Genomic DNA, 20,127 nt, shown 5'->3' with positions numbered 1-20,127 from the left:
TCAGCGGAACTGCGACCGACTCGACAGTCGGGGCGAACGGCGAACTGCGGCTCCAGTTTAAACGCCAAAAGGGGAAAAAGGAGTTCAAACTAAGGGAAACACAAAAATGAAAGGTTCTTACCCGCGTGCCCGTACGATCAATGGAGTCTGCCTGGGTTGAGTGGGAGTGCCGACAAGTGCGTATGCATTGTACTCTGTATAGTACAGTATACCGTAGACAGACGGTCGTCACTTGGGTACATGTGCTATTACGAGGGGACGGTGGGAGACGTGTCGGTGGGTATTCGGGATGAAGCGATAGCTTGCAAACCGGACGACTGTTACTGCTATGGGGGGCGACCCTGAACCCGATTGACCCTCAGCTTCTCAGGGTCTTTGGACCGTTCGGAGGATTTCCTTCGACGGTGATTGGCGATCGAGTGGGCTGGGTATTGCGTCAACCACCAAACGAGGACGGGAAGAGTAAGGGATAGACCCGTACTCCGTACATGCACTGGCCTCATCGACCGCGTGGACGTGTAAAACCACAACCATAATTGAATGACAGAGGCCCGTCCATGAGACCAGCGCTCGCGATCTCCGGTTTGGTTGCATCCCGATCGACAGGAACATTGGACCATACCAGGACCCAGCGCAGGCAGGATATTCTGGAGTGCGACGGAAGCCTTCGAGTGCCAAGCCCCCTGGGGGAGAAAGGGTCCACCGGGCCAGCCATTGACGGGCGGCGTAATGCTGAGCTCAGTGGTTGACCACGACAGCATGGATGTCAGCATGGTCCGAAGTAGTTTAGCGGGTCCAAGGAGAGGACGACGAAGAGGAGGACGGAGAGGGAGGTGGTGGAGCCCCAACGGGGCTCTAGCCCGATCGTACTGGCTGCCAAGACGGATGCTTGCGCGTCTCCGCCACAGGTGCTGCTTCAGCTCCATCGAAGTCCTGCGAAAGGAAATTGGAGAGGCTTCGAACGCGTAGGCTGGTGTGCGCTCTGCCCCGTCCTCTGGGACAAGTCGAGACACGGGACGATCATTCGAGATCTTCGCTCAAGCCACCTCATACTTTCCATCTTGACGACAACGCTATAGATCGCGCAGGTGCTGGCTGAGGACCAGGACGGGCATCGAGGGGGTAAAAGTTAAGCACAACAAGCCTCTGGTGCTGGATCCGAGGCGGATGGAGCCATGATCCGTCGAGTCAGGTACGAGGAGAAGAGAAGAATCAGAAGCGTGCCCGGAAGACTCAAGCGTTGTACAAGCCTTCGCCCAAGGACTCTCCGGTGATGTGGTCTGCCCAGCCTGTAAATACAATACGAGTCCGAGACCCTAACCACATCCTAACAGGTGACAGAATACGAAGTCCTGTACTCCGTAGTTACCGTACTGTAGGGGAACTGATCTGGTTACGTGTGCAGGATAAATTACGAGAAAAAGGGTCTTTTCTCTTGGCCCGCCTGGCACACGCGGCTTGGGCGCGGGGCCCGTGATTTGGGCGAGAGGCTGACGACGCTCGTAATACGCAGTATCCCACCCAGCCTGGCCTGGCCCACCATACGTTCACCTTCCCCAGGGCCCTCTTTACTACTGACCCTTCCTTCTACACTCTCCTCCTCTATCCTCTGCCCTCTTCACTTCCCTTCATCTCTCGACCAACTCCTCCGACGTCTTGATCCGTCGACACGCCCTCACCCTCACCCTGGAGTAAATCCCGTCGACGTCTGCCGCCGGTGACTTCGCCTTTCCGACCATGGCGGACGGCAGACCCCATCGCCGGGCCTCGCAGCCGGGCTTGACCACCAACTACGATGCCACCTCGCTCAGCCGCGAGTTTGAACAGTTGATGCGCACCAAGCGATTCAACCAGTTGCAGGATACGTCTCGGTTGCGAGCCGACTCCCAGTCGCCCGCTCCTCCCGCCGGTCACTCGATTCCGCCTCCCTCGCGAGCGCCGCCACCACCTCCCTCGCTTGGCACCGAAGCGCGCCCGGCCTCGCAACCACAACCATCCAGCCCAGCCGTCCGCGGCTTGCCGATTATGCCCTCGCCTCCCCATGATACCGCCTCGCTCAAGTTTTACAATTTGTTAAAGGGATTGTCGGTAACGCCGACCAAGTACGAGAACCCGGGTCTCTTGGACGAGGCCCTGTGCACCATTCCTCTCGATCGCCTGTATGCCGAGGCCGAGGAGGAGTCCCAGATCATGCAAGCCCAGGCCGCCAGCGTGGGAGGCAAGCCGGAATGGGGTTATCAGGATTGTGTGATTCGGGCATTGTTGAGGTGCGTTCGAGACCGCCACAGACCCTAGTCTTGCCCACCCCCCTCGTCTCTCCCTCCCATACTAACATCCCTTGTTTCGCAGGTGGTTCAAGCGATCTTTCTTCCAATTCGTCAACAACCCCCCATGTTCCCAGTGCCGCATGCCCACCATCGCACAGGGCATGACGCCTCCCAGCCCCGACGAGACCGCCCGTGGCGCCACCCGAGTCGAGCTGTACCGATGCTCCGAGCCGAGTTGCGGAGCCTATGAACGATTCCCCCGGTACTCCGATGTATGGCAATTGCTGCAGTCCCGGCGTGGCCGTGTTGGCGAATGGGCCAATTGTTTCAGCATGCTTTGTCGGGCGGTCGGTGCCCGCGTCCGTTGGGTATGGAACTCCGAGGACTATGTCTGGACCGAGGTGTACTCGGAACACCAACGTCGCTGGGTACACGTGGATGCGTGCGAGGAGGCCTGGGACCAGCCTCGTCTGTACACCGAAGGATGGCGCCGCAAGATCTCGTACTGCGTCGCCTTCTCCATCGACGGCGCGACCGATGTGACCCGCCGCTACGTTCGCAACTTCTCCAAGCACGGCAGTCCTCGCAACCGCACCTCCGAGGAGGTCGTTCTCTGGTCGATCCATGAGATTCGCCGAAAGCGCCGCGAAAACATGTCCAAGTCTGACCAGCGCCGCCTCATTAAGGAAGACGAGCGTGAAGAGCGCGAGCTGCGCGGGTACACTGCCTCCGCCCTTGCTGCCGAGATTCAAAACATTCTGCCTCGCAGCCTCGTGGGCCGCCCCGAGGAGCAGAAGCACGCCGATGCCCGCGAGGAAGCTGACTCCGGATGGCAGAGAGCCGGAGGTCACGGAAACTCGGGTCCTGATCATCCACCACCGGGTGGACGATAAATCCATTTTCTACGATTACTCGAACCTCTAATATCCTTCATTGTTGGTTCCCAAAGATCGTTTTCCTTTGGATTCCTACAACTCTATCCAAATCTAGGGCCACCCGTTGATCCTCACCAGCTGATTGAGCTGATAATGAGGACCGGCCGCCTTCGACCACACTCCACGACAACGTGGACACACCTCACCGATCGGAGTCACGACGGTCGCGCCGGGTCCACCCGCCCGCATCACAGGTACACGCACGCTCTCGTGCCCCTGTGCCGGTGGCCAACACTGGCAACCACCCGTCCTGGTCAAATACCAGCGCGCGACCGCGACCCGACATTGGGCTTTCCGCTTGACTCGCACACCGGCCTGGCTGGTGAATGCCGAAGCACGGTCGTCACCACCGATCATCGATCACCAAAACAATCACTTACACCTACCATCTTTCCCTATAACCGACCGATGTACTGGACACGAATCATCTCTTTTTTTCCCCTTCGATCCCTTTGGATACAACAGTCTGACGCAAGACAAGTTCTTGGAGCATCTTGGACGTCAAGACAGCCGCCAGTCGGTTTTGCCCCTTATCTTGTTGCATCATAGCATTTGACTTGGCACGGTTTTGCACGGCGCCAGTGGTGACAGTTTTCCTCTTCTTTCTCCCTTTCTCTAATATGGGATTCCTTTGTGCGACGGCATATGTTGTACGAGACACGCCTCGAGCCATTTTTCTTTTCTCATTTGCATGTATACGTCACAAAACCCCTCCGTCTGGACTGGGGCACGACACGTCTCCCACTCTGGGACCCGTTCTCTATTCTCTTTTCGTCTACTATTCTCTTCTTTCCTCTTGTCTATACATACCATTTTTATACCTCTTGACCCCCTTTTGAATACCAACTATTAATTACTGTTATTAACAATCTTCCACTACCACTTGGACTCTTATTTGCGATCTTTCTTGGTGTAGAATTAAAAAATCCTGCCTGGTGGGCCCCCAAATACCCAAAATTACCCGTAATATTATGGTGTGCGATTATCCCCCGCGATGACCTCCCTAGCGCCTTTCAACCTCTGCCTGGTGTGGGCCTGACGATGGGTTCAGCCGTGGAGCCCCTACGGCGTTCGTCCCGAAAAAGCTGGCCTTGCGCCCCTGCGCAAGACAGTCAACCGCAGCGGCCCCCGGTCCTATCACCACTATAACACGGCACTGCATCGGCAATTGTTTTACTATGAAACGTGCACCTGGATATTGGAACAGAGAAGCCCTTGTTGCGCGCTTTGGCGCAGCATTCAGCCCTGCGCTAGGCCAGCACGGGCCCATTGGGGGATATTTTTAGAGGCGAGCCAGTGGATGCGCCTGGTGGGCCCAGGGGTCCCGCTGGGCTCGGAGGGCTCGGAGCTGGGTGTTCGAGCCGGTTGAATAGGGGGTAGGCCGCTGAGAACACGAGCCACTCCCACTCCCATACTAACGATTGACATACAATGTCCACTGTGTCGGTTCGCATGCCGAACTCGACGCCACCGTATACACCTGATTCGGGCGCGGTGCGATAAAGCAACGAATTAGGAGTTATCAGTGGCTATCGTTATCGCTTATCGGGATTGTTTATGTGGTGGTGCAGCGAGGACGGCTATGATGGAACTTGGAATCTAAACAACCCCCGCCCCAACCACTCGAAGAATCTGGCCTGGTAACGGTATGCTAGGCGTTGGAATCAGATTGCAGCTGGTACGTGCACGGATGATTGTTTATGCTTATTATTAATTCCTCCACAGCTACGTAGACTGCATGTGCTTTGACGAATGGGTATGGTACTGTACATCGTGTAAGTCTGGGAGTTGGTATACTACTTAGAGGTGCTAGTGGGTGTCCACTGCACATAACGCAATGCAAGCCAACTATGTTTCTGGTCCATCGCTATAGTATATGTTTGGTTTTCCAGCGAAAGGATGGTGATGGAGATCTCCGTCATTGGATCACATGACCATGTATATCATCAGTAGATAATTATGCCTCACTCTTTCTTCCCCCAAGCTAGACACCTATGGTTTCAAGCTATTTTGCTTTTCTAAAGCCTCCTCTTTGCAACTATCATTATGGCACTTCATGTCGGAAAATCCATCTAGATGCTCGATTAATCCGCGGCCTTGTCGGCACTACGGTCACCACATATAACGATTTCTCCGATGGTCCGTCACCAGAACCTAGCTCCCTCGTCGTCTCTGCCACCAAGCCCGATCCATCTCGCGCTACGAACTCCCCAGCTACGACCTCCCGCGCCACGCCCTCTGCTCAGGCGGGCTCCACAATGACCCTCGTGTGTGCCTGGTCAGGGCTCTCCCAAACATGGGTTATCACAGAGAAACTCGCAGAGAAGGCAGCTCCTGCTACAGAACACGATTTCAAGATGGGCCACGGGACAGCTAAGACTGTTGGCAAGTTTCTGTGCCATCCCGTAGGGGACCCAAAGCAGATCGCGTTTATGCGTATCTACCAACAGATTCCTATCACTGGAACGGAGGATGCTGATAACGCCACACTGACTAAACAGGCCGTTCCTCCTCCAGTGTGTGGCGAGCTAGAGTGCTTTAAGCTGTTGCAAGCTGGACGCTGTGCCGCTGTTCCTCAATTCCTTGGCCACGCAGAAAGTACACAGGGAGAGCACGACCTTCTTCCTGGCGGCTACATTAGATACATTGTGTGGGAGAAGGTCCCCGGGGTGCCTCTGACAGAGGAGTTCTACTGGGGCTTGGATGACATCGCACGCAAAGATATCCGTTTTAAGTTCCGTGCCGCCTATGAGTAAGTCTATGCAAATCCTAGGCAGGTAGACGAGGGGATACTGATATAATCAAAAGACAGATGGTTAGGTGTGGGGTAGCACCAGACGAGCCCGGACTCTCGAAGATCATCTTTGATCAGACCACGGGCGATGTGTATGCCAGGCATGCTATATAAAAGCGTTGGAAATATATACTAACGGATTACAGTCACATTTCGGGGTTCCGAAGGGGATGGCCAATTATCGATAAACTTGATTGGTCAGAGTCTCTTTATGTCGCACATGGACTGGCGGAGCTAAGCAGAGAGCATGACTGGCACCTTCACCCGGAGAATTGGAAGTGGTAGACTGTCGTAAATAGTTATAATCAAGTTCCACCTCGCTGATAACGAGTGCCGAGAAAAGAGCCCGGTCCCACTTGAGTTGAGCTCAGGCCCGATCATGGGAAGCATACGAATCATTGAGCTGTGAGGTTATGAAGGTTGCAAGTAATAGATAGTACAGAGGTAACTACACGAAACGACCAGCGCTTGTAGTGTACAGATGGGCACCGATTGCGCGAATTCATACCAAGTTCCTCATATCCATATCACCCAATTTCACCTACTCTTGTCCTGCACTAGTTCAACCAGGGACGGGTGGTGGTGCCCCCATTCCTGTCCCTCCAAGTGACATGTGTCTAGGTGCTCGCACCCAGGGTATTGATCGGGCAGGCAGCTTTCAGCCCCTGTGACAACATGGTCAGCCCAGCGGGCTGGAGCCGGTCAATCGTGGCTGGCGGCGGGAGCGTCCCCACATACGCATTGAAGTTGTAGATCCCGCAGATGCAGGTGTCGACGATGTTTTTCAGGCTGGTGCCGGACAGGATGGTCTGCCCGCCCCGCGTGACGGTGAACTTTTGCTGGCCGATGCCCATCGGGGCGCGATGCGCACTGATGCCTGCGGGCGCTTCGAAGGTCTTGGGGGGCTGATCGCCGGACTGCACGGTCACGCGGCCGGGGGACTTGAGAAGGGCGACCACAAAGACCTCGTCGGTCATGGACTCATACCCGTTGGGCCGGCCAGCGAAGAAGTTGCCGCTGGCATTGTTGGGGCTGCCTGACATGGTCGTGTCGGTGGCGTCGCAGTTCAGATCTTTCTTAGTCGGGCGGTACCAGTACACCAGCTTCTCCTCGTGGATGAAGGGGAGAGCCACGGTCACGCCGGCCTTGTAGGCGGCAATGAAGGGCTTGGCCATCTCCAACCAGCCGCTGTGCGGCCTGTTTCAGGGGGGATGTGTCAGTCGACACCTCGAAGAAAAGTTTTGCACAGAACACGTACATATCCATCACCCACTTGGAGGCACCATCGTCCGTGTGCGGCGATGAGAGTGGTCCCACGTAGTGCGACTCGCCATAGTCATTCCAGGTGATAATCTCCACAAAACGCGGGCCGAGTGCCAGGATCTCCCGCCAGCGGTCATACCAAAGCATATCAGATGGGAAGACCCAATTCTTGCTGTACGAAACCTCGCTGCCAAAGTGCGTCGAGAACCATGGTGAAACCGCTGTCGCTCTATTAGCCCAAGACATAACCTCGCTACCGGTGGTCCCTTGACTTACGCGCCACATAGGGCTTCCCCTTCAACGCAGTAACATATGACCGGTCGCCATCGGCAACAGTGACAGTGCGCCCCGCCGTCGGCGCCTTATTCTCACCATTATTCGGCCACGCCATCCAATTCAGCGCGCCCTGAATAGCATCGAAATTCCCCTGGCCCGGGTGGAAGTTCGGCGCAAAGAAGAGATCCTGACCGGCCGCCGCCGTCATGGCACCGACATCCACGCTGTCCCCGGAAAACGAGGACACGAACACCTTACCATCAACCTTTAGCTGTGCAGGGCGGCTCGCGTACTGCCTGACCTTAGCGCCGACGGCACCGCCCTGACCGGCATTCCACCAGTTGAAGTCGAAGGAGAGGAAGACCTGCATTCCATGCTGGGCGGCTGACTCATAGGCGAAGTTGAGCTGCGTGTCAGTGTAGGGGTCAGTGCCAATGTTGAGGGCGAAGGCATCAATTCCCGCGTCTTTGGCGCGTTGCATGTCATCATCATAATCACGGGCACTTTGGCGGTTGCTGGTGATCCCAATCTAGGAACATGGGAAGTTGGATGGTCAGGCTGCGAACTGGGGTCGTGCTCTTTGGATTGGAGTAGCTCACCATGAAATGACAGAAGACCAGTCTATCTGTCCCCCCAGAAGCAGTCGAGGCCGTCGCGGACGGCACGGTCGTGGTGGTGGGGGTAGGTACCGGGCAGGCCGCCGAGAACGACATCATCAGTCCTGTTAGGGCAAGTGTGAGCAGCTCCCGGAGCATGCTGGGTGGACTGATGACAGATGAGGTGCTGAGTGGTTGTAGTTGTGAGGGTATAGGAACTGCTTAAAGGACTGAAAAGCGTCTTCCTCTTGGAGCGGAGCGATTTGGAATGTAGATATGTAAACAGCTTCAGAATGCCAACTAAGGAGTGAACAGCAGCCCGCGCTGGTAATAATAGGCAAACAAGGCGAGGAAGGAGCGTGATCGTGAGAGGAATGAACGAGGGAGATATCCTTTCTTCACGAGTTAGGTTCGCCCTTGTACTGCAGGCCAATCCAACCTCATGCTCATTCTTTTTTCTCCGGGACTCTACCTGGGGACGTGACCGGGAAGGGAGGGTGAAGGAGAAAGGATGAAGGACCGGAAATATTCCTCGGCCCCGTTCATCTCGGGGGATTCTTCATTGCTACAGTATCACCCTGTCAGACCCAGACCATCGGCATCAAAGCCCCCGAGAATCATTGGCGCGCGCGATGAACGCCACCGGCGCGTGCGATCCACAACCACCGCAAGTGGGACCCGAGGGGGCAGATAAGACCCGACCATCTTTGACGAAAACTCGATCAATCAAGGTGACCTGCGGAAAATGGAAGCCACAGTCTCCTGGCACGCTGGCAGTGGGAAGACGTGCGATAGGTGTGAGTGGCCCATGCGTTTCATCAAAGGCCCAGCCCTAGCGTCGCGGGCGTTAAATGAAAGGATCAACGCGCGATCCATGCATGACGATAAGAGCGGTGGCTGTCACAGAATCTCGGTTGTCGCGACAAGGCGTTACCCCTGGGCGCTCAGGGACCAACAGGGTCGGTTCTGGCAGACAAAGAAACCCGCCAACGGCGCTCCAATAATAGGCCCCGAAACGAGGGCTGAGAATAGTCGACCGTTGGTGTTTGATGCGCTTGCACCACGTCGTTATCCTGCTTCAGACCAGGCCCTGCATGTTGGGGGATGATGGATCAGAGTTTCCCGCGTTCAGGAGGACAGTGTACAACCGTACTGTGGGGGCGATTCCGGCACTGGCACGGTCTAAACCTTATTTCTAGATCGGTTTGAACATCGCTTGGTCCTTTCTTCCCTTTCTTCCCTTTCTTCCCTTTCTTCGGATATCCGCCTGTCGCGAGAGACCCTGCATGAGGTATTCCACCGATTCCACCGAATGCACCGAATGCACCCTCGGCAAGCACAGAACTGCAGACCGGCTGATGCAACAGATGCATGCTTGGCGCTGGCCAATGTGGTGCCCGCTCGTGCAACAATGTCTGTAGGGGACCGATTGGGTGTTGATCGGGTGATGAAGTATATCGGACATCAGTGGCAGTCTGGATGAGTCGGGCTGGCGGGCACTGGACGGCACATGTCATGACCCCGCAGCCAAACGGAGATCAAGCGGCAAAGGGTCGATGGATCCCGGTGGTACAGCGGACAGGCGGAAATCCGGGGGATTTGGAGTGGCAAACCGCAATTTCAGAGCATAGGACCGACGACTTGCAACCTAGGTGGATAGAAAGGAGGGGGGCAAGAGATGTCGTGGCCTGTCGGATAATTACACCGCCTGGCAAGCACTTACGCATGATCAATTGGAAAGGCTCAATATGTGTCTTTGCACAGAACATAAACAAACTCTATAACCATCACCAGCGCCATCTATATATACGACCACACCAGGCCACATAAAGGAAATGCAATCACCGCCATGTGCACTGCAAAATATGATCATGACACATCAGGGGGTACTCCACCCAAGGCGGTTGAGGAACGTCCATGCCGTAAAACGCCCATGTGGTCCTTCGCACCCGAAGAGCCAAATCAAGTGTAGTCCGAGAAGTGGGATCGTGAGGGGGGGGGGGGGGGGGTGGGAGCCAAACAGTTTCTCCAATAGGTCAATAAGCACATAAGCTTTTTATAAATTGGAATTAAGAAAGAGAGAAGGGAAAACGATGCAGATGCAGATGCGAAGAGTTGGATGCAATGTGTGGCGAAGAAGGCATGAGGAAAATATTATGTATATCACACGACATCGTAGCCTGGCACAGACCGGTATCTGGGTGACTCGGTGCCGCTGCGCTCGTTTGATTTGTTCCCTCCAACGTGGGGAAGCGGCTTTGCCAACCGCAGCAGCCAGCAGAGACAGTACTCCACCGGCAACAGCAGCAGGAAGACGCGGTTGATCGTGAAGCACACCGTCACCGAGATCATAGCCATGACCGCATCCAGCCAATAGTGGTTTGCCGTCGCGACAATAACGCTGAGAACCAGCAGCGAATAGGCGAAGGCGAGCACGGTATAGATGACCTGGGTCAGGGTCGACTTGCGGACGGGCTTTCCACGGAATCGGCGGAAAATTTCGGAGTGGTAAAGGAAGGTGCTGCTGATGACGAAGGCGTAGGTGAAGTGCAAGCTGGGCATCGCCGCAAACTGATTCACAGACTTGCTGTCGACCCAGACGCTCTCGGCGTGCTCTTGGCGAACGGTATCGAAGAAGTTATAGACCTCGGGGAGAAGGCGGGGTGGCATGCACGGGTAGACGCAGAAGGTAGCGAAGGCGAAGAAGTTGCCCAAGGTCATGGTGCGGCGGACCAAAGCGAAGGTGTTGGCATTCGGGGCTTCGTGGTAGTACCAGGAAAGGAAGCTGTGCGCCGGTTAGTTAAGATGCGAAAAGGGCATCGGAGTCTCGGGGCCAATCACTCACAGCACAGTTCCCGGGATATGGACCAGGGAATAGATGCGGTTGAAAAAGGTCAGAATGCCCGGGTGGCTAGTCAGAAAATAGCCCTGGAAGTCCGACTCCAGAATCGGGAACATCCATGAGAAGATCGACTCATGCTCGAACCAGAGAATATCCTCGCCATGTCGCTGGGCGACTTCGACCACACCCACCTGAGCGGGCACCAGCCACTGGGACGTCGCCTTGGTCACGGAGTAGAAGAGATAGTTGACCGACCAATAGAACATCTCCACCAAGAAAGGGAATTTGTACAAGATGCGACTGTGCAAGTGGTTGGCCCAGCGTGACGAGTCTGGGGTGATGACGGAAATGCCACAGACACGCTCTGCTTTGAGTGGGTTGGGGGACTGTCCACGGCTCTCATCTCCAGAATCATAGTAGCCGCGGGCGGTTCGGTCATTGTCCTGCCTCTTGCCGAAGATGCTGTAGTCTTTGCGCCGATTGAGCACCAGCGAGCCGAGCATGATGCTCACAACCACCTGCCATGGCGTTAGGTTGAATGTGAAGGAGAGAATCGGGTGTCCTGCTTGGAGATGAAGCTTACCAGTGGTTCCAGCCATGCGTGCGACGAGAATTGTGGCTTTCCCAGGTCTGGCGTGGTCGCCGACATTCTGAGATGATGGGGGATCTGGCAGTAAAAACCCCAGCGAACAAATTCAATACCAAAAACCCAGAAACCGAAACAAGGGCGGGCGAGAGAGCGTGTGAGGGTGTTCAAGGGATGGAGGGAAAAAGGAAAGACTCAAAACAAGGGAGCGGAAAGCCAAGGCGGAACTCCGGGGGCCAGGCGAGATGGATGAAATGATCGACGATGCTGTGAAAAAGCAGGAAAGTGTTCCAAGGGTTAGATGCGGATGATCCGGAGTACGAAGAACCTCGGGAGTTGTACGCAACTTGGCCAGGGGCGGGCTGGGATTGACTACATATCAGATGTGCCGCCCCCGTCGACGGGGCTACATATTTCTTTTAGTGCATGGCAGATCCCTACGCCAATAGAAGCAGGCCAAAAATCTTGAATTGGGAGGCAACAAGTGTCGCTGGAGGGGTCGTGCTCTATGACCGATCCGGCCCTGAGTCGTGTGCTCGATGCGATTGGACCCAACCAATAACCAATTGACGGGACTACGGGGGCTGACCGCTCGCACCAACTATGTGGGCTCATGAGACATGGTTTGCTTTTGTTTTTGGCTAGTCTGGCCAACGCCATCAGGGGGGAGGTGGTAAAACCGTCCACGGGACCCCCGCTACCATGGCTAACAAAGGCCAACCATGAACGGATGGCTGTATGCAATTACGTATACGGCGCCGGAGATAGAAAGCGTATGGCTCCCGAGATGGTCGATCGCGCTCCGGTCCTCTTCACCCCCTCCGTACTCTGTCCGCAGTCACAGTGTTGGCCCACCCGTATTCGTATAGACCTGGGCCGGATAGGGCTGTGTCGAAAAACCAAGTTGATTGGAGTATTATCGTTACTGCAGTATTCCCTCCATTTGATTCGGAACTCGCTCATGTTGTATTTATGATTTTCGATTTTTTCGAAGCCCCACTCCCTCACCTTGGACTGGTCTCGCATAGCATTATCAGCTTGGCGCACATATTACTTGATTTAGACCGGGATGGGGAAACCCGAGCGAGTCGGAAGACGACGGCATCCTCCATAGCCACAGGGCACAGCCTTCTTCAGCGCGGCAAGCTACCTAATTCACCACCCAAGGTCCACGTAAACTTAACCATGCGGCCCTGCTGGTCGTGGCTGGGAAATGTCTCGGCGTCGGGCTACATGCTTTGGTCACTACTCCGTATTTCACCGCTGACATGACCCCCTTCCTGTTTGAGAAACGAGTGCGACGAATGAGCGTGATGCGATGCAGAAAACCTGCGAATCAAACCCAATAGTGCGCCCCTCTCATATATTCGCCCGGCTGCCGAGCTCCACCCCTGCACCACTAAGCTCGATGCGGACGTCGGTCGTCGGGGCTTGGCGGTAGCCGGACTCCCGTGCAATGCTCGTACCGATTCCCTGTTTGGACGAATCCGTCGATCAGGCGAGAAAACGGATAGGTGTAACGAGTGAGAGGACGAAAATGTATAACAGGTGAAAAAACATGTGTTGGGTATCGAGATACGAGATAGGGGTTTAGGGGCTGTGTATCCGTGATCTGATCGCAGAGTTTTTATTCATGTGTGTGATCCGATCCGCGCGTATCCGGCACGGATCAATATGGGCGATCCTGGGCTATGCGGTTTTTATGCATTTCGTGTCCTACGCCAGACCTCGACTTCCGGCCAAACGATACATCTGCGAAAGCCCCGTGCCCTTTTTCCCTTCATTGATCTACGGTCCGAGATAGAGTTATTCAGAGTGATGGATACCCACTTGGCCGTTATGAAGGGTCAACCAACCCCCTTGCCTAATCCCCATCATACGGTACCCAGCGCTCCATTCAGACTGTTCCACCTCTTGCCCAAGGGCCACCAAGACCCAACCAATCATCATAGCAGTTCGGCAAAACCGCTGTGGCAGGACCGTAATGGAAGATGAATAATCTGGGTGCGGGTTAATTCTACGAAAATTCTACGAGTGTATACCCCGATCCGAGTACTCCGTAGTGAAAGCACAAATGAGCCCTTGTTCATCTCATCATTTAGACAGTGGCACGGGCTAGAGCACCGCAAAGGCAGACACGTAGCTAACAGAACTGTCCATCACATCCACCGCATCCGAGCTGCGCTCATACCGGAGGAAGTGGAAGAGACCCTTCTTGCTGGGTTGACCCGCCATAGCAACCTTAAGTGCCGCCATGATCACCCCAATCGGATGTCGGCCACAGACCGTGTTCCCGGTGCGGTCAATGGTGTCGAGGAAGGTTCTCGCTGATCCACTCGTGATGGCCGTCATAGTAGCAATATCAAATGCGGATATGCTCTCGTGGATTGCAGGCTCTTTGCTCGAGACCCGATCACGCCGCTGCAAGGCATGTCCCGCGGAGACCGAATTAATGCTCTTCAGAATGTCGTCGGGGTCCTGGCCCGGTTGGGGCAGGTTGTCGCTCGACAGTGGGAGTACTGGTCCAGGTGTCGGAGCCTGCGGAACATAATATGTGTAGCGGAAGCGGAGACCCCAGTGGCAGAAGTCCGAGCTGATCACGAAGGCATTCGACGGGTCTGCCAAATAGGGAGCCAGTAAGGCACCGAAGGCCTGCTCTGTCGCGGCAGAGGTACTTCCAACCATGATTGGAACCAGCGGCGGGTACTGTGCCGCTGGAGTGTTTGGGAACTGCAGCTGCAGCAAGCGATGAATATATGGCAGGTGCATCTCGATACTGTGCTCATCTTCGTCGACAGACTGGCTCATGGTGGTGAATCGAATCTTAGATCCATTGGTCTTGGTTGCTTCGGCCGTCAAAAGCTGGCTGATAAGGTCTGTGTCGAGGGGCAGAGGCTCGTTGGAGAGCGGGGTACAGTAGGAGGTTACTTGGGGGAGAGCCAGCGTGGAAAGCGGATAGTGGTGTGATGGGCCCAAGACAAAGATGCGTTCTCTAGATTTTCAGAGGTTATGAAGGCCCATCATGCCAGAGTACCCGCCGCTCTCGGTCAACGGTAAACTCACATCTTGGACAGATCAAGGGCCCTGTATGCGAAGGCGGCGCAGGGTCCTGAGTAAGCATACCCCGCATGTCTGCTTCGTTAGCGTTTCTGTTGCTCAGTTGAGGCTATCTACTCCAGCCAGTAGATATACATACGGCGCAATGATCACTCGCGCTCCGGGTACTGGAAGCGATCCGACTTGATCCATCGATTCTGGCACCTCCGCTAGCCAGTCGTCCAGCTGGCGAGTCAGGGCGCGAGGATTATCAGAGTACCAGGAACCAGCGTGAGAAGCCTGTCTAGAAGCCATCATGGAGTTTGGATTCTGCGTGGGGTTCCGGTTGGGGTTCAAAGATCAAGGGTTTAGTTGGGGTGAGCTCCGGGTGAGGAGAAGCGGGGGAGAACAGCATCATGGTGGAGCACTTTGCGGGATCCCGAACGCTCTGGACCACGGCATCCCGGGTGGTTTGCAAGTAATGTGGGTGTCAGGGTTGCTGGGTACCCTTGTTTGGGTAAACTGGGGCGTGGGTTTCATCCACTGGTGCGACGACCAACCAGAATACTGGTTTAATCTGTCTGTCCCATCGATAATATATAATGACGGGGGAGCAAGGGAAGTATACAACCCCCTCCTCCACTAGGGATTGTTTCGGAAGCCTCTCATCCCACGGGGCAGCAACCCGTAGGTATTTGGCGCGTCATTTCCATCGACTACCGATTTAGTGTTCTCAAAGGTACATTTGATGCATAGACGATAGAGCTTAACACCTATTGATCGATTTTCAAGCATTCCAGCAGTTGGTCCTTGCACGATCAGACCGTGCAGCAACAACCAGCCAATCATGAGATTCTATTCCATTTAATGAGACGATAGCTATCATGGAATCTCACAAATAGATCGAATTGCACACTCTCATATCATAGCTCATCCGTCCTGGTTCGCGGTGGGCAGTGTGTTGTGTGCAATGTTGCCCATTCCAGACTAGCGTGTCCCGGCCAACGCGAATCCATAATCCAAAGACGCGACCGGCCAATGGGGCTACGTGCTCCGGTCCAGCCTTTTCCGGTGGTTCAGATGCAACTCTGCCCTTCACTCTGCAGGCCCGGGCTTCGAAGCTGCAATTGTCCCCTCTCCCGGATGCCCTACTGAACCATCTCAATCCTCTGTCAATAATATCGCCGCTGCCATGTCGCTCAAGCGCAAGGCTTCGTTCTCGGGGCTCCCGTCTGGCCTGGCAACGCCTACGCCTAGCTGGGGCATGCCCGATAGCTCCAAGGACCTTCCTAGCCGGACCCGAAAGCGCTTCCGGAATGGCCGTCCAAGCGACGATGTTGTGTATGGTGAGTGGTCCATGTCTGCACAGATGAAGCTTTAGAGATCATGGCGCATCGTGTTCCATCGTGTCCTTCGCAGGCACCAGAACCAGTGCTGACGGGAGTAGAGAAAACCCTCCGCTGGATCTTCTCCGCGCAACAGCAACAACAACAGCAACAGCAACAGCAACAGCAGCACATAACAGCTATTGATGTAACCGGAGACATCATGATGGACTCGGATCCGGCCATCCCGTCCCCAGAAACTGTCGACCCGCGACAGCAGACCCTGCTGCGCTTCTTCCAGCCCCGAGCAGAGCCATCGTCGCCCTTCCGGCCATCCCGTGAAGCTCTTGCCGCCCGTGCCAATGAGACCGCCATGGACCAGGAAGAGATCATGCGGCGCCAGGTATTCGCGCAGATGAACATGGCTGGGAGCACGAGCGGGAGCGAGACGACGAGCTCCGGCTTCTTCCAGACGGAGACGGACGTGGAGATGGAGATGGATACTGATGAGAGCAGCGAGAACCCCAACCCGGTTGCCAAGTGGGGGTTCTGGAATGGAGGTGCTTAGTGCTTCTGGACCTGCGAAGCTGTGAGTCTTCTGTCAGTCTTTCGGGCGCCGGTCGCTCTGTGGGAAGAGACTGCTGGTCTATTCTTGTGATTCCTCTCGGGTGTGTTTTTGGGAAGGAGTTTGAGTTTGAATTTGGGTTGTTTTCTGTGGTTGATTCTGATTCTCAGGGAGAACCTGGCGTTATATGGGAGTGGTGGTTTCATGTCTATCTCAAAGGGTCGGTGGAAGTATTAGGGACGGAGACGAAGGATGTAATGTTTACAATTGACATACTTGGTCAAAGTTCATATTCCAGTCAAGAATTTTCCAGGCAAATGTGCACGAGCCTTAGCTGTGTCCATGGACACTTGAGAGATAGCGTCCGACATATCGAATCCTAGAAAGGGAGCAGAAGGTGTTGGCTCTAAATAACTCAACCTCCAAAGGCCGTGATGGGATCCATGAGATGTTAAAAGCCACGAAGCAAGACCAGGCTCGAGTCAAGTCTTAAGACTCGTTGTCTTGGTACCCAATGAACTCGTTAGGCGCGTGTACTCGATAGTAACCATGCCCCGGTTAAGGATTTAGATTCATGACGATGGATTAACTTATGATGATTTGATAGAAGAGAGTGCTTCATATCTCTACGTCCACGAGATCTTATCAGCGGGAAGGTTGGGGGGTCCGTTTCATACTGGTGTTCGAAGAGAGGAACTCATCAGACCATAGCACTCGAAAACTAAGGTCTGAAATGTAGGTTATCGGGTCAGTTACGAGAGACGAATTTTATGAAACTTTTGGTATGCCAATTATCGCCATATCCATCCATTTCCTTCCTTTCGATCTGCCCCGGAGTAATCGTTTTGGATTAACCTCGTTCACGGTGAAGCTTTCCCACGCAATTGCTGATGTGGGTCACCCCACCAATATGACGCCTCAGGCATCAGTAGTCCTTTCTTGATGTGCTGGCAGACGACCGTTCTTCCCACAACACCGATGAGCAATTGGTTCTGACTACAATTGCTAGATTTTGGATGTTCACATACACACAATTCCTATCTGACTCCCACTGAACCCCAAACCCTGTTGAGTCTTCACCAAGGCTCTTCGAAACGCTCGACTCCCAACTTCGGTCTCGCGGCGCCAATCGCTTGCACCATCACAGCGACAGACGACTACTCCCACTGCTACAATGGATAATGAGAAGGCCATTGAATATCTGAATGGCCTGCTGGGTCGCACCTTGCGCATACACGCCACTGATGGCCGCATGTTTGTCGGCCTCTTCAAGTGCACCGATGCGGTAAGCCTCCTCATGATCGTGATCGGAGAGGGATGGGAAAAGGGGGCTTTGAGGAGAGAAAGGCGTCTGGGAGTCTACGATCGGGTACTGGGAGCTATGAGCTGTACTGATACTGGATTTTGTCACACCAGGAGCGAAACATCATTCTTGCCAACTCCTTCGAGTACCGGCTCCCCACTACCTCCGCCATCCAAGAAGCTGCGGCAAAGGAGACCGAGTCATGGGACAAGACATCTGAGACCAAATCCGCCACCGTCAAAGTCAACATGACCAGTCGGCTCATTGGTCTCATTGTGATCCCAGGCCACCATATTACGAAGATCGAGCTGGAGTAGAGAGGGATGATCGGTCAGCGCTCATGATCACGAGACATCCAGCTTGCTGTCATCCTCCCAATGAAAATCAACCCAGGATTTCAGGATACGATTACCTTGGCGGAGCCAAGCCCGCGGGAAGAAGCCCACTCATTTCAATTCTGCCTCATTCATCCCATCCGGTTTTTGCCTTCCGATTTCCATATGCCAGCTCTGGCTCCCTGGCTTTTCGCCAGCATGGGGGTTTGAACGCGGGGCTGCCAAGGTCGGGTTGACCTGGTCGGGTTGACCTGGTGTGTGATGCTTGCTGCTGCACAATTCAACGTGGCACGGGGGACACGGCAGCTCTCTCGCATGACCATGGCGGCTTGGCGGGCAGGTCCATTATCAAGGCTCGTCCATTTGGGGTATTTTTTATGGCGGTCCGGGGAGATACACGACAGTGGGTGGACGGGGAAAAGGCGGTGTCTCCGCCACGGAGATGCCTTGGCGCGCGTGCTGTGGCTGTTATGCAGGACCCAAGCCTATCTGCGCGGCTCCCTGCCCACTCACTCTGTGACCAGGTCAAGCCCGAGGGAGCTCCCTTTGCTTCGAGGAGCAGTTCACCCGGATTGTTTATTGAATAGGACCTTAACCCACCCTCGGCTGCAGGCATCATGGAAGGATTCCGGAGACCTATCAATCACAATTAATGTGTTCTACGTGGCCGACAAAACGTGGGGGCTGGAACGGTGCTTGGAAACACCAGCCTTCTTCTCCGCCGCTTGTGATAGGAGCGTTGGTGGGGGTCTAAGCTCCCCATAACTTTCCTTCCACTGGCTAGGCCATCTCGGAAAAGCACTCGGGACAGACGCCATCTGCAGCGCCATTCGCACTGTCCTTCTCTATCAGACCGAATTCAAATGGTGGGAGTAGAATGGGTCGAGATAGTCGCTTATCGGGCGGAGTGGAGGAGGGACATGGGCCTGAGAGGGTGGAGCGTTGGAAGGAGTCGCACGTCGCACCGTAAGCAGATAGTTCTGAACGCGGTATCCGACTTCTGAGAATCACGCCCCATCTTTCACTTACTCCGCGTAGACAACACTACTCCGTAGATTTCAAGTAGACTCAAGTCATGAACGCATCAAAGGCGAAGGCTATAAATACCTCGGGCCTAGACTAGGCATCCTCTATACTTGCTGCCCTTGCTCCGGGGATGATCCGGCTTACCTAAAGGTCGGGAAGTCGGGGGCTGTGGCCACCGAGTGGCTGGCCAGAACCGCATGCTCAGCTCGAAAGTCAGTTCACTCCGCTGAAGCGCTCCAGACTGGTCGTACTGCGAAGTACCTTTCCACCTCGTCGCGGTGGCGGAGTACTTGCGCCCTACATCTACCGCCGCCTTCCCCTCTTTCTTCCTTTTCCCTTGCTATCCAATCTTCAATATCCATCCCAGATTCAAGACAATACAAGATCGAAGGTGAGTCCCTTCCTATTTTCCTTCGCTTTCCTCCCTCCCCAATCCCCTCTCCACTCGGGTGATGTACATGTGGGATACAGAACCTGGCCCATGATCCCCGTACATAATGACGCATTCTTCCCTCTCCGCCCATCCACAGCCCGCAACCCACCCTTTCGTTGCCAGACTTTTTCCAACCCTCCCTTGCATTCTTTCTTCAACCTCCACATACCCACTGAATCTTGGGTGGGGTTCAGCACTGTCAACCAGACCCTTTTCGGCGCCTGACTTGATTGTTCCCGTTGGGCAGAGAACAAATCCCGCGGAGCTTCCTGTCCGTGCGACCTCGGAGCTTTGCCTCTCAGCTCTTCCCTCCTCCTAGCTTCGCCCAGCTTTCGCCCAGCTTCGTCCAGCTTTCCTCGAAATCCCCTTTGCTGACCCGTAGTCACCTTGACCAGCCCCCCTTCCCTTCCCCTATCGACTTCGTCCGGTCGCTCCATCCCCTGCCACCGCCTGCGCCCGGCTCGCCCGCCCTTTAACCTTTTTCTCGCCTGTCTGGTCATTTCTGGCCGGAGCTCACACCCCGAAACGCGCTCCGGTGTGAACAG

The 20,127-nt window shown here is 54.9% G+C and overlaps 7 protein-coding genes across 7 annotated transcripts; 4 read left to right on the top strand and 3 right to left on the bottom strand.

The window, feature by feature from the left end:
• Positions 1–1,737: 1,737 nt before the first annotated feature.
• Positions 1,738–3,160, top strand: png1 (peptide-N4-(N-acetyl-beta-glucosaminyl)asparagine amidase; the record flags this gene model as incomplete). Its single annotated transcript, XM_056682955.1, has 2 exons — positions 1,738–2,267; positions 2,350–3,160. The coding sequence occupies 2 exons, from the start codon at positions 1,738–1,740 to the stop codon at positions 3,158–3,160; spliced, it is 1,341 nt and encodes a 446-aa protein (XP_056546561.1).
• Positions 3,161–5,196: 2,036 nt separating this feature from the next.
• Positions 5,197–6,281, top strand: N7482_000829 (uncharacterized protein; the record flags this gene model as incomplete). Its single annotated transcript, XM_056682954.1, has 3 exons — positions 5,197–5,954; positions 6,011–6,088; positions 6,143–6,281. 3 exons carry the CDS (start codon positions 5,197–5,199, stop codon positions 6,279–6,281), a joined length of 975 nt encoding a protein of 324 aa, XP_056546560.1.
• Positions 6,282–6,613: 332 nt separating this feature from the next.
• On the bottom strand, positions 6,614–8,290 carry N7482_000828 (glycoside hydrolase family 71 protein; the record flags this gene model as incomplete). The annotated part of the gene is made up of 4 exons (XM_056682953.1): positions 6,614–7,193; positions 7,255–7,480; positions 7,536–8,064; positions 8,135–8,290. 4 exons carry the CDS (start codon positions 8,288–8,290, stop codon positions 6,614–6,616), a joined length of 1,491 nt encoding a protein of 496 aa, XP_056546559.1.
• A 2,004-nt stretch (positions 8,291–10,294) lies between these two features.
• N7482_000827 (phosphatase PAP2 family protein) lies at positions 10,295–11,622 on the bottom strand (the record flags this gene model as incomplete). Its single annotated transcript, XM_056682952.1, has 3 exons — positions 10,295–10,916; positions 10,977–11,491; positions 11,557–11,622. The coding sequence occupies 3 exons, from the start codon at positions 11,620–11,622 to the stop codon at positions 10,295–10,297; spliced, it is 1,203 nt and encodes a 400-aa protein (XP_056546558.1).
• Positions 11,623–13,674: 2,052 nt separating this feature from the next.
• N7482_000826 (protein MEMO1) lies at positions 13,675–14,910 on the bottom strand (the record flags this gene model as incomplete). Its single annotated transcript, XM_056682951.1, has 3 exons — positions 13,675–14,551; positions 14,623–14,691; positions 14,756–14,910. The coding sequence occupies 3 exons, from the start codon at positions 14,908–14,910 to the stop codon at positions 13,675–13,677; spliced, it is 1,101 nt and encodes a 366-aa protein (XP_056546557.1).
• An 877-nt stretch (positions 14,911–15,787) lies between these two features.
• On the top strand, positions 15,788–16,488 carry N7482_000825 (uncharacterized protein; the record flags this gene model as incomplete). The annotated part of the gene is made up of 2 exons (XM_056682950.1): positions 15,788–15,941; positions 16,043–16,488. The coding sequence occupies 2 exons, from the start codon at positions 15,788–15,790 to the stop codon at positions 16,486–16,488; spliced, it is 600 nt and encodes a 199-aa protein (XP_056546556.1).
• Positions 16,489–17,659: 1,171 nt separating this feature from the next.
• On the top strand, positions 17,660–18,105 carry N7482_000824 (LSM domain-containing protein; the record flags this gene model as incomplete). The annotated part of the gene is made up of 2 exons (XM_056682949.1): positions 17,660–17,770; positions 17,902–18,105. The coding sequence occupies 2 exons, from the start codon at positions 17,660–17,662 to the stop codon at positions 18,103–18,105; spliced, it is 315 nt and encodes a 104-aa protein (XP_056546555.1).
• Positions 18,106–20,127: the final 2,022 nt, after the last annotated feature.

Source organism: Penicillium canariense (genome assembly GCF_028826845.1).
Source record: "Penicillium canariense strain IBT 26290 chromosome Unknown utg000001l_segment0_segment0, whole genome shotgun sequence".
NCBI classification, from domain to species: Eukaryota; Fungi; Ascomycota; class Eurotiomycetes; order Eurotiales; family Aspergillaceae; genus Penicillium; species Penicillium canariense.
The sequence above is the reverse complement of the archived record's forward strand: the minus strand, read 5'-3'. Positions and strand labels throughout refer to the sequence as shown.